The sequence below is a fragment of the Brassica rapa genome, chromosome A04 (genome assembly GCF_000309985.2).
Source record: "Brassica rapa cultivar Chiifu-401-42 chromosome A04, CAAS_Brap_v3.01, whole genome shotgun sequence".
In the NCBI taxonomy this organism is placed as follows: Eukaryota; Viridiplantae; Streptophyta; class Magnoliopsida; order Brassicales; family Brassicaceae; genus Brassica; species Brassica rapa.
The window spans coordinates 21,073,388-21,086,209 of NC_024798.2; the positions used below are offsets into that span (position 1 = coordinate 21,073,388).

Sequence of the window (12,822 nt, forward strand, 5' to 3'; positions counted from 1 at the left end):
TTTACGGAAAACTGATCACTTCAGTTCAGTGAACTCTCTCTTTTTGGGCTTTCGTGGGCCTACATATTGGGTCTTAAGCTAGTTATCTCCAAACTCTGTTGGTATTATAAATAGGCCCTGATAATGACACTGACGTGGCGTTAGTTAATTGGCTAGTACCATATAAAGTACGTGGCGAGAATATTCCGTATAATAAAAGGGAGCCCGGTTAACACCAAAGCTCCGGAAAAAAAAAAAACTCTTCTCTCGTTATCGTTGTCGACGACATCAGACTCTAAAGCCAAATCAAAGGTGAGATTTTATTTGCTTTCGTTGATGTACGATCCAGCCTCGGGTGTATCTGTTTGATTCAGTGATTATCGTGATTGACGAATCGTTAGATCTGTTGTTTAAGCTAGATGAGAATGTAGATCTGATTACGAGATCTCGTTGCTGCTCTACGATTTTCATTTTACGATCCCTTCCATTGCATGTTTTAGTGTTTGAGGATACGATCGAGTGTTCGTAGCTTTACGGTTCATATTTTGAAATCGATTCGCTTGATTTGAATTTGTTGAAGAGTTCATCTTTGTATAGAATCTGTTACATTCCTAATTAGCAAAGTGATTTAAGGTTTAATAATATAGATATTAAGGTTTGTTGCTGAGAATAATTCCAAAATTTCTCAATACAGTTAGTTAAAGAAGAGAGGAGAAGAGGATGGTGGGAAGTGGAGCTCCACAGAGAGGAAGTGCAGCTGCAGCTGCAAGCATGCGTAGGAGGAAGCCTAGTGGAAGTGGTGGAGGAGGAGCCTCTGGTGGTGGTGGTGCGGCGGGCTCCATGCTTCAGTTCTACACCGATGACGCACCTGGTCTCAAGATCTCCCCTAATGTTGTACTTGTGATGAGCATCGGTTTCATTGCTTTCGTCGCTGTCCTTCATGTCATGGGCAAGCTCTATTTTGTCAAGTAATGATGAGCAGAGAGGCTTGTAACACACACAGTGATCAGAATGTTAGAGAATGGTTTTAAGTTTTAACTTATGTTTTTAATTTTTGTGGAATATAAACCATCTTGAAAACTCTACTTTCTTGTCATTTAAAGTTTCCATGTTCTTCTTTCAATTTGAAGGATAAAATACAAATTCATATATTCAGAGATAAATTAACCTATGATATGAAGATTTCTGGGGTTAATTAAACAAATAAGAAATAAAAAGGGAAATTTTGAAAACTAAACAGAAGTTGAAGGTTAAAAGGGGAAATTTAAGAATGAATTGCAAATTCACATATTCAGAGATAAATTAACCTGTGATATGAAGATTTCTGGGGTTAATTAAACAAATAAGAAAGAAAAAGGGAAATGTTGAAAACTAAACAGAAGTTGAGGAGTAAAAGAATGAATTGCAAACTCACATATTGAATGATATAATAAATTAACCTGTGATATGAAGATTTCTTGGGTTATTTGGACCCTTAAGGAATAAAAAAGGGGAATGTCGAGAATATAGAGAAGTTAAGGGGCTTAAGAGGTAAATAGTCTATTTGAAACGAACGGGGCCCGAGTTTTATATTCGGGTCATTTCTATTCCATTCACCGGGTAGTAAAAAACTTTGAGCGAAGAGGTCAGAGCTCTTTCGCTAATGGCAACTTCAGGAGAATCATCATCATCCTCAGAGATAATGGAAGACTCGCACTCACCGGAAACGACTCCACAATCTCTGCCACCGCATCCTCTCCTCTCTTCGATTCCCAGCGCTAAGATCGCAACGACGACGGTGGAAAACGCAGCTTCCTGGATCGACGAAACGATGCGCCAGGCGCTCGTGTACCAGAACACGATCGTGGAGACGCTGGATTCCAAAATCGACGCCTCGAAATCCCGATTAGCTCAAATTCGAGATACTTCAATCGCTCACACGAGCCAAACAATCGTAAGCTTAGCGAATCTGAAAAATCCATAGCGTATGATGATGATTCTCAATGTAATTCGTTTTTTTTGGGGATTATAGGATTCTATTAGAGAGATTGTTTCTGAGTATAACGTTTACGAGCATATGGTGTTTGCTAAGATCAAAGGTATGTTTCTACACTCAGTGCTTTGGTATGCTCTCGTTGTTGTGATGTGATGATTCAATGTTTGTTATGCAGATGGTGTAAACGTTGCTGCATCTCATCCTCTAGTATCAGGCGGTTTAGCCTTTGGTGTTGGGATCTTTGCTCTGAAAAGTATGTTTTCTTGATATTCTTTTATACTCTCTTAAGAGTTCAATTCAATGCACTGTTGGTGAATGCTATGTTTGTTTTATAGAGACGAGAAGATTTGTATACTACAATGCTGTACGTATGTTCTCAACCGAAGAGGTCAGTGTTGTTTTTACATCATCATAGTTGAATAATGTATAAGTTGTTGTTGAGTCTTGACCCCTGTGTTTTTTTTGGATTGCAGGCTTTGCTTTCTAGAGCTGATCTTAGAGTGAAAGAGCTAAGACAATCATTGGATCGTCTTACAGCCGAAAGTGAAAAGTTAGAGGTTAGTTTCTTTTTCAGCATGAGTGTTATTACTGTGTAGACTTCCTCTATATGCTGTTAGTTAGCTTGAAGTAGAATGTCCTGTGTTTAGTATGAAAAGAGAATTCTCTATGTAGCTACTAAGGATGGTGTTGCTCTAAATACTTATACTTTCAGAGAAATTATTATGTTGCTTGAGTCTCAACTCTTCTTTCTGCAATGTACTTAAGTTGATTTGTCTTGAATGTGTCTGATATATATACATATAGCCTCCATTTATTTAGTCAATGGTGTGGTGATAACAGTCTTTTGGATTATGGTTTTGAAACTCTTAACCACTTTGATTGTTTCAGAGAGTTGCAACTGTGGCAGAAGATGAGTTGATCAGAGGAAGGATGAAACTCAGGTTTATATGATCATCACAAATTATCAGGATATAGAATATGTATCAACATGATTATTATGTTAACTCTCCCTATCCTCTTAATCAGACAAGCAGGCAAACAGATACGAGGTGTGGTTAACTCAGCTTATAAGATTGAAAAGCAAGCAGCAGGTATGTTTTTTTATATCTTTCTGTCTTGAACTCCCTCAGTTTGTTAAACCAGAGATCATGCATAGAACAGAAGAAAAATACTCTCTCCCTGACAAAGGGTATCGACTTATAGTATACCACCACTGATTTGTTGTATATATACAGGTTTGAAAGATGTACTCAAAGAATTGCCCACGAGGGAAGCTTCTCGATTTCGTTCTCAAGTAAGTATACTCGTCTCTTTGCTCTTCTAGGTTATAATATAGGAGTGTAATGGAGATTGGAGAGTATCTAACTTGTTCAACCTCAGATATCGAACCGTGCTTCTGAGGTAAAGCAAGAGAGAAAGGCTTTGACAAAGGAAGTGAACAAGATCAGCAACTATGGTATCTCCGTATGAGGAAACTCAAGACCCATTTTTCTAGTTACGGATTTGAATACACTCTTGAGTTCTTTGATGATGGAGCAATATTACACTATTAATAATAATAATGTCTAAAACATGCAAGAAGACTAATATTTGCTTTGGTTTCAAATGCGAAAGATGTAATCTCATGTTGTCTTTTGTTTTCGAGGGCTTTGGTTCTTTGGCAACTAGTTAGCAATACAAGTTGATGATGATGATGTTTGCAACCATGGGGTGTCTTATTAATCCAGTTCTCGGTCTATCTTTACTGTTATATATATTTTCTAACACCAAAGAGAAGTTAATGTAGTAGTTAGTAAAGAGAGCTCTTTTAGCAATCTGCCAAAGTTATAGTTTTCTATACGCACGCCCCACATCTGTTTCCAGTCTGACTTGTTAGATCGCAGCAGCTTTACCAGCTCCTTTGGGCATTTTCTTTGATGCATCTGAAATATTTATTTAACATGGGTTGGTTTTCTCGTTAGAGATCGAAAGATTCAATTCTACAAATAACTAACTATAGTAGAGAAATATAAATAAAGGTTTTTACCATCTTCAACGTCCTTGAGCTGGTAGTAATGTGGAGCTACTCAATCAACCACTCTGGTTTCAACTCCGTTACCTGTCGCATGTATTCCTTGGAGGTGAGCACTAGTTCATGATACACAACCCATCTAGGCAACACCTACAAAGAATATAACTCATATCAGTATTCCGAACAAATCAAGATTGTATCAGTACTCGTATAGAGTGAGAATTAATTATTAACCTGAGATAAGCCTGAATTGGGATGTATGTGCACCGTCTGGGGATGCTTCACAGTTCGATATGATCCATTCTTCTGCAGCTTCGCAGTGTGCGGGAAAAAACCTGATCAAGGAGGAGATCATTAGTATATATACAACACATTTCAAAATCAGCAAAAACTTAATGTGAGAGATAGAGAGTACCAGCTACAATGGACTTCCTAACGGAATCCAATTCGTTCATGTTTTAGCTGATTTCTATTTCCACTCTCTCGACAAGTCCTTCCAACTGCTCACGAATATCGCTCGCTCTTTTCATGCTCCTTACCTGAACATAGTTCTCATAGCACCACTGTGTAGAGTAGTTCGTTTCCTTCCACGAGCTGTAAACCTTGAGCAAAGCAATGTGGTCACCGACATTCCCAACGTGAAAATTCATCCTCGCATTGTCAGCGTGAACCTGCTTGTCCTTAGGACGGTAGAACACCGACCCTCCAACCGACAACATAGCAGCAATCGATATCACCTCATCTGAGCACTTGTACTTATCCGAAACAACAATCATCTTCGACAACATCGGATCAAGTGGAAACTCCGCCATCCTCCTACCAGCTTTCGTCAGCTCACCCACCTTATTTAGAGCCCCCAGAGCGAAGAGAAGCTCCAAAGCTGATCAGATCATGGATCCCAAGACTCTTCAGCGCAAGCACCACGCTCGCGAGATTCGTCCTCTGCACTTCTGGCACCGTGCTTTCCTCCAAGTCGTTCTTGTAGTTAAACGCTGTGTAGAGACGGTAACACTTCCCCGCGCTTGTTCTTCCAGCTCGACCAGCGCGTTGAGTCGCTGAAGCCTTGGAGATGGGAGTGAACAGCAAAGACTCCATACCTGTCCTCGGGTTATACGACTTCATCTTGCTGAATCCAGGATCAACAACATACTTCATAGAGAACTCTCTATGTAGCTTAAGCATGGTGTTTCTCTAATTACTTGAATACTTTCAGAAAAATTATATAGTTATGTCGCTTGAATCTCAACTCTTCTTTCTGCAATCTACTTAAGTTGATTGGTCTTGAATGTGATTGATATATACATTTAGCCCTCCACTTATTTGATTAGAACTCCAAACCAAAAGCCCTTCTATTACGGTTAAAGACGTCCGTGGAAGATGGTTCTTGTATTGTATCTCTGTTATAAATGGTGTGAATATATTATAAAACTTTACGGAATTATCCTGTAATAAATGTTTTTTTTTTCTCTTTCTAAAGATAAACAAGGCTGAAATAGCAACGTAGGAGAAAAGGCAAACCAATTATGATTTCTATAAATTAACAATTAATAATAAGGTTGAATTTATTAGCATTTAGCAGAGTTCTTTTTTAACACTAACTATTAAAAAAAATGTTAGAACTCCAAACCAAAAGCCCTTCTATTATGGTTAAAGACGTCCGTGGAAGATGGTTCTTGTATCTATGTTGAATCTTTTACAAAGACAAGGAATAGGAAAGTTAATATGGTGATTGTATAGAGGTCGTACGTAGTTAAGGTTTTAGGATCATCCGATTAATTAGACATTTTTTTTTTTTTGTAACATAATTAACTAGACATTTCCTTAGCAAGAAAGAGAGATCGTTCTTTTGCTATCTTGTAATTCTCTATGGTTGTTCTTAAGAAACACTTTTCTTTAGAATGAGTAGACATGTTGATGATCATGTTGCAACAATGAGGGTGTCTTAATCCAGTTCAGTATGATTTTTTATGACGACTAATCAAATTAGATATATCTTTACTGTATAGCTTTGAAATAATTTTTCAATCAATGCTGTCAAATTTCTTATAACTGGTAAATATTTAATTACGGAATGATAGCATTTAAAAAAAATTATCCTACTACAAAGCATTCTGAAGTTGCATGCATGAAACATTTTATAATTCATCTTCAATAATTAGTTTTCTTTTTCTTTATTTTCCAATGATAAATAAGGCTGAAATAATAACGTAGGAGAAAAGGCAAACAAAAGTGTTGATAATTTTTAATAATTAACAATTAACGAGATTGAATTTATTGGTAGAGTTCGATTTTTAACACTAATTTTAGGCTCCCATCGTCGTCGGTCACGTGATCAACACCACTAGACTCGCGACACATCACGTGACCACCCAACCTCCAAGAAGAACAAAAGAAAACAAAAAGATGACGTCGGACTAAAACGACGGATGGTGGTGGTGATGAAGTTGGACTTGGTGTGGCTGTCTCATAACCTCCTTCTGTCTTCTCAGCTCCATCACTTTCCGGTGAGAGTTTGAATGCTGAGTCAAAACAAAAGTTGGACTCGAAGCCGGTCTGTATTCCGGTACAAGCCTACCGGATTTAAACCGGACTCCACAGGCGTTACACAGCGTCTTAGGCCCGAGTGGTCCTGTCCTCCACTGTGGCGTCTTATCCGATGCACAGTGAGTGCATCTCCTCAACCCTGCTCCTTCCGCCGTCTCCGCTGACGAAGATTGATGTCTTCCTCCTCCGCCGGAGTGTTCTTTCTTAGGCTTGGACCTCCCGGCAACGTGAATATTCTGGTCGGTTTCCGACATCGGTGCCCATGTTCCGACCAAAGTAGATGGAGGTTTTGATCTTTTGCTTCTTGGTTTCCCCGTAAACGAGGTTTCAGTTTTCACGGACGTCATAGTTCCTCCTAGTGGGTTCGCCGGAAAATCAGCAAAGGAGTCGTCGACGAATTGTGAGAGCCATTCCAGGTGAGCTGCGTCATCACTCTACACAAGAAAAAAATATATATCAAAATCCAAGAAAATCAAGAAAATCGAATATCATTTTCAAGATTGGATCATTGGAGAGAGCATACGGGAACGCAGATGTCGTGGAGGAAGGAATGATCGGCGGAGGAAGGGAGATGATGGTGGTGGTAGTTAGGGTTCTGAGGAGGGAAAGAGGAGGAGGAAGTAGCGGCGGTGGAAGTGGAAGAAGAGGCGGAGAAGATGTCTTCGTTGGAGAAGTCAAGAAGGTCGTCGACTCTTAGTAAGTCTTGTGAAGATAAGCCATAGACGTCCATTGCTAGTTACAAACTCAGTCTCTGTCTCTCTCGCACATTCTAGAGTCTGTGACTGGTGAGTATTTAATAGGGAGAGATAGTGAAAGGGAGAGAGAAGAGAAGAGGGCAAGAGAACGTGCAGAGAGAGTGACCATGCACCGTGAGTGACTCGACCCAACTCATCACATTCATTCTTCTTTTTTAATTATTTAACACTATACGCACTATCCACTTACTATTTATTTGATATTAAAACGCTAAAACTTATACTAGCTACATGGATAACTATGAGTTACTTGAACTTATATATGATTGAAGAGACTAGATGAGTCGAATTTTGAACTCATCTACGTACGTAGTATGTGAAGAAATACCCATCGTGATTCACCAGGATTGACAGAATGACACTGTAGTGATTATACTCGAGTTTAACATGTTACATGTCAAATAATGATCTTTCAGCTCTTAGGCCATCAGGAGCTAATTTTGAAAATCAATTCAAGAGTCGAATAGTTAACTTTATATACACGTGTCTTCTCGTGAATATATTCATTATAAGACTATATATAAACCAACATACGTGTTTTGATAAATATTAGGGTTTGCAGCAGCTGTAGTGGTGTATATATTGAGAAAATGCGTTGATGATTCAAATGCACTGGTGTATTCTACTCGGTTTGATTTTGTTTTCTTATTATCTGAAAGTTGATCATTTCCTGATGGATATAATTAATTATATTTTAACATCACAAACACGATCGCTATCAGTATTAAGGAATTTACTTTGGTTGAACTCATTTTCAAAAGCTTCATTTTTAGATTTTAGGAAAATAGTCAATATATATACTTTCAGATTTTACCAATTACTCTCACTGCCGCATTCTAACCAGAAAACTACTGAATCAACTTTTTCAAACCAGAACATAGTTAAACTAACCTGTGTGTAATTTCATATTTTGTATTTTCTCCTAATTACAAAAAATGTTCTCAGCCATCATATATACGTCTTTTTTTTAGTTGACAAAAAAAAATACGTCTTTTTCATGCTTCTGTACTAATACTATGTACGTATTTTGTAGTGGGTCTACCTATTCTCTGTGTTTGTTTTCTTTCAAATAAATGATACCTATTATTTCATCCGTATATCAAAACTTTACTACTTATTTACCAAGTCGTTTGTTCTATTTTTAAAATAAATTTGTTACATATTTAGAAATATATATATATATAAAAGATTGAATATATCAAATATATAGATGTGCACCTAATTAGATTTGAGAATTTGCTCCGCTCATGTGCAATGAAAATCTGAGAATTTGCTCCGCTCATGTGCAATGAAAATCTGCTCCATTGTCCAACTAACAAGGCGTATACATCAACGTATTTATTTAATTATGATTTTTATAAGCAGGAAAAAAAATTTAAAGTGATTTCCTCTATTAAATACTAAGCTGCAGACGAATAATTAAGAAGGATTGATTAACCTAAGTTTAGCCTCTCTCTCTTTTAGTATTTTTCATATAAATGAAGGTATAACACATGCTTTACTGTACATGCCAACAATCTTATATAGTTCTTGGCCTATCCACACATGAGTCCTAATTCCTAAAGATAAATAATTTTCACCTTTGCGAAAATAATAAACGAACGAATAAAGGAAAAGATCACTGGGCCACGTGGATGCATGTGAGGGCAAAATGTTGTACAAAAAAAAAAGAATTAGATAATGAAGTATAGAAAACCAAAACAAACAACCTCATATATATGAATGTATATCTTAGAAGATATGATTTTTTTGGTGTTTGGAAATGTTGTGTATAAAAGCAACATTATCAGTTACATCTCAAAAGAGTTTCTAAAACAAAATATTATTATTACAATTTAATAAAGTTTTGCTTTTGTAAAACTAAGTGAAATCTTAATTAAGACCATGATTAACTCGAGGTTCTTAGAGTGAGATTCTTAGCAGAAGTTAAGAAACAGTTTTTTAACTTCCGTTAAGAATCTCATCCTAAAAATTTCGGGTTAATCATGCTCTAAGTAACATTTCTCATTAGTAAGGGATAACCAATTCTTAAAATCTTTATTTTAGATTTTTTTTGCATTCTCTCTTCAACTTTAATTATTTTTCATTTTTTTAAATGGTTAAAACTCCTTCTAGAGCTTGTTAATGGAGCTGTTCTAACAAAAAGAGAATTTGAATGCATATTGGTTTGCATGAACAAGTGATTATTTATCCCATATTTTAAGAAGTCTTCACAAAACTAAATGAAAAACTGTGTTGAATTGAAGAGGAGGAGAAAGAAACGGGCCGTGTCGTATGACGGCTGCTAGGGTTTGTAACATTATGATTAAGTGTGATATATAATCTTTGAATAATCTGAAATCATATTTAATTTTTTTAAAAATTGTTACTACCAAAGTGACTCCCCCACAAGGACCCAACCCCACTGCACATCAGCATTAACTAAACACGATAGCACGGAACCAGAGGAACCCATATGAGATATTTGTTTTTTCTCACTATTTTTAATTGATTTTCACACACTACCGACAATGTCTTTTCCAGCTGTCATCTTCTACTTGGCTCAGAAGGTTCACTTTCTTATGCGTACGGTACATTCCCATGTTACAACGAAATTACTATTTATATCGTTGTTTACCGAGCAAGATTAGATATATGCTGCAGTGAAGTATAACCACATGCAAACATCAAAGTACATCAACGTACGGTGGCAGTGGCACTATCTTCTCGCTGGTCCCTCTTTCTCAATCAGAGTCTCCTGCTTTTGTTATATCTATATTTTAACGAACCCAATTTGACTTACGGATTCCATGCTCCCGAAATGTTGTGGTCTCGTGACTCTGAAGCCAGCAAGTGACCATTACGAACGACCGCTCCTAACTCGTATATATTAATATTACTACTACACATGTAACTATGAATATATGTCATTATATTGACATTATCTTATATACTAAAGTTTTTTTTTCTTGAATCACGTGACGTGACAGAGAGGCGGTGATCCCAAAGTAAACAGTAAGAACACGTGCGTCTTCATGTGCCGTATTATTATGAGTTTTCCTCACCGACGCTCGTTCTGCTGCCAATTGTAGAGGAACAAAATTACGTATATATAAAAGGCAGAAACCATCTTTTTTGTTTATATAATAATGTTTACTGACGAATAACATGCAAAACTGATAGACCATATGCTCTTCCTTTATCCCCATAATTTATAGTATAATATTTTATCAAATTAGTGTTTACTGCAACCTTTATTTTTTATATACAGTTTATATCTATAGTTAATTTTACATTTTCAAGAAACACCCAAGAAGGGCAGTGTCAATTGGCTTAACGTTTTCTGTTCTGAAGATTTTCTTTTACTCAAAAGCTTTACTATTTGATCTTTTCCTGTAATGACTTTTGGAAATGGAATCTCCTATGAAGGAGACAAAAGATGAACAAAAGTAGTTAAAAAAAGCTTTACTACTCAAATTCACAAAAAATACTAATCGCAACTGAAATATTTATTGTTTTTCTCGAATTTAAAAAGATAAGCTAACGGAAGTAAAAAAAAGTATCAAACTATTATAAATTATCTGTTACGAAAAAAGAAAAGCAAGTAGTCTGCTGCTCTTGAAGTATTCTCCAACTATAATGATTTATAATCAACAATCCAAAAATGATAGAAAAAGAGAGGAAAGTGATTTAACCAGGCCGTACCGTTGATATGATTGTGGGCCGTGGAGCCTACTTTCTGCTGAAGGCGACAGCGACGATTGGTGACAATCTATCCAAAGAAATTGTGTCGGAGCTATTCAATTTATAAAAAAAATATTACTCTGCATTATTGCATATCTATAGACAAAGATAAAGTTATTTGATCAAAAAAAAAAGACAAAGATAAAGTTTATTTGTCCTTTTCCCGTTATATATCTCTGAAAATATATGGATTTAAGCATCTTCTGGAGTTTATTTGGTGTTACTTCTTCCATACCTAAGAGAAAACCACTGAGCTGGAAAATATTTTTTAGAACATAGCCCAAAGTTGCAACGTCTTCGAAGTGCCATTTTGTAATAAACGTACCCAACGAACTGTGTTATGCTTCGGCCTGAGGTCTGTTAATATATCTTTGCAAAACTCAAAACCAAAACTCAACCTTATACTTTCAGCTCAGCATCATCACGTTGTGACAATCTATTGGGCCATTAATATTGTAACTCATTTCTAATGGTCTCGTTGTTGTGTAGCAGAGTCTTGTATGTCCACCAGGTAGACAAAAAAATAACACTAATATATTAAAAAGGTAGAAGGGCTCAAGACCCAGTAATCTCGAAATGGATTTTTCGACAATGCCCATTAAGCATTTTATGCTGAGTGATTATGTTCACTGTACAAATATCAACTGATTAGTTCCTTCAACTGTATAAAGAATGTTAAGACTATGAAAAAACAAATATCAAAAATTGAAGGAACTAATCAGTTGTGGGCGTTGACGAGCTGAGCCTGGACTTCGTTAGACACATCACTGTGTTCTTTGTATTCCGTCGCGAACTCTCCTTTTCCCTGTCAATTTTTATAAAGTAACTTTTCTTCATAACATTCATGATGATGATGATAATGATGGTAGTACTTACCTGTGTCATGGAGCGGAGAGAAGTGGAATAGCCAAACATGTTGTTCAAAGGCACCTGTTACAATTTTTCACAAGTTAACATTACAGTTTCAAGATTTAACAGTTCATTAATAGTGACTTTTTTTGTATTGGCACTCTCACATGAGCTTAGATTACTGAATCGTCACCCTCTTGATCGTTTCCAACAATTATACCTTAAAATAAAACAAGTTTAGAGTTATATTTAACACTAAAAATAATTGAGCGAGTTAAAAATGTTTAGTGTTTTACTTGTTGATGTCACCAGCAAAAACTCTGTTAGTACTTTCAACTAAAACAACATGATTATTTATTTTTTGTCAAAGAAAAAGATAATCACGCCCGGTGGGACTCGAACCCACAATCGTTTGATTAGAAGTCAAACGCCTTATCCATTAGGCCACGGGCGCTATTTGATTTTTCATATTTTACAGTTTCACATAACAAAATAAGAAGATCTCAGAACTAACTAAACACACACTAATTGCCCGATTATGGTGATTTAGTGCATAATCACAAGTTCACAACGATATAGCTAAGGACAACCTCAATGGAAGTATGTAAACTGACATTTTATTGTATTTAAAGATAAATTAATTGAAAACAATTAAGAAATGTGGAAAAAGAAAGAAAGAAAATTCTTCGACGAGAACTCCAACAAAATATTAAGATATTTTTATTACATGTGTTGATTCTTATTTGTTGAATCTATTTTAATGGCTAAAATTTTAAATATTTATTAAATTATAGTTTATCTATGAAATATTTTTGTGAGATGCATACCAATGGAAGTGCTCTAAGAAACATAATTTTCTTCCTTATCGAAAGAGTCTCAATGACCTCAAAATTAAGTTATGTAGAATATAAAAATACTAATCACTAGTAACAAACTTCTATGCACAAAAAGGAAAAGAGATTAGCATAAGCAGCAGAGATTATAGT

General features: G+C 36.1%; 3 protein-coding genes, 1 non-coding gene and 1 pseudogene across 4 annotated transcripts; 2 read left to right on the top strand and 3 right to left on the bottom strand.

Moving 5' to 3' along the window:
* Positions 1 to 191: 191 nt before the first annotated feature.
* LOC103866191 (protein transport protein Sec61 subunit beta) lies at positions 192 to 1,102 on the top strand. The gene is made up of 2 exons (XM_009144068.3): positions 192 to 291; positions 674 to 1,102. The coding sequence occupies exon 2, from the start codon at positions 700 to 702 to the stop codon at positions 949 to 951; it is 252 nt and encodes an 83-aa protein (XP_009142316.1). The 5' UTR covers positions 192 to 291; positions 674 to 699; the 3' UTR covers positions 952 to 1,102.
* A 456-nt stretch (positions 1,103 to 1,558) lies between these two features.
* On the top strand, positions 1,559 to 3,660 carry LOC103866188. Its single transcript, XM_009144067.2, has 9 exons — positions 1,559 to 1,912; positions 1,991 to 2,057; positions 2,130 to 2,207; positions 2,290 to 2,342; positions 2,428 to 2,511; positions 2,843 to 2,895; positions 2,981 to 3,045; positions 3,190 to 3,248; positions 3,335 to 3,660. Exons 1-9 carry the CDS (start codon positions 1,622 to 1,624, stop codon positions 3,422 to 3,424), a joined length of 840 nt encoding a protein of 279 aa, XP_009142315.1. The 5' UTR covers positions 1,559 to 1,621; the 3' UTR covers positions 3,425 to 3,660.
* On the bottom strand, positions 3,569 to 5,375 carry LOC103866190 (annotated as a pseudogene).
* Positions 5,376 to 6,173: 798 nt separating this feature from the next.
* On the bottom strand, positions 6,174 to 12,686 carry LOC103866187 (GATA transcription factor 2). Its single transcript, XM_009144066.3, has 3 exons — positions 12,004 to 12,686; positions 7,033 to 11,917; positions 6,174 to 6,943 (listed from the first exon to the last, which is right to left on the bottom strand). Exons 2-3 carry the CDS (start codon positions 7,237 to 7,239, stop codon positions 6,380 to 6,382), a joined length of 771 nt encoding a protein of 256 aa, XP_009142314.1. The 5' UTR covers positions 7,240 to 11,917; positions 12,004 to 12,686; the 3' UTR covers positions 6,174 to 6,379.
* On the bottom strand, positions 12,218 to 12,290 carry TRNAR-UCU. Its single transcript has one exon. It is a non-coding gene; the product is annotated as a tRNA-Arg (tRNA).
* Positions 12,687 to 12,822: the final 136 nt, after the last annotated feature.

Bases quoted from the DNA above. Each gene is read 5' to 3' on its own strand.
- LOC103866187 (XM_009144066.3), bottom strand. From the start codon at position 7,239: ATGGACGTCTATGGCTTATCTTCACAAGACTTACTAAGAGTCGACGAC. The intron at 6,944-7,032 runs GTATGCTCTCTC...TTTCTTGTGTAG, and splicing joins TCCACGACATCTGCGTTCCC to AGTGATGACGCAGCTCACCT.
- LOC103866191 (XM_009144068.3), top strand. From the start codon at position 700: ATGGTGGGAAGTGGAGCTCCACAGAGAGGAAGTGCAGCTGCAGCTGCA.
- LOC103866188 (XM_009144067.2), top strand. From the start codon at position 1,622: ATGGCAACTTCAGGAGAATCATCATCATCCTCAGAGATAATGGAAGAC. The intron at 2,343-2,427 runs GTCAGTGTTGTT...TTTGGATTGCAG, and splicing joins GTATGTTCTCAACCGAAGAG to GCTTTGCTTTCTAGAGCTGA. The intron at 2,896-2,980 runs GTTTATATGATC...CCTCTTAATCAG, and splicing joins AGAGGAAGGATGAAACTCAG to ACAAGCAGGCAAACAGATAC.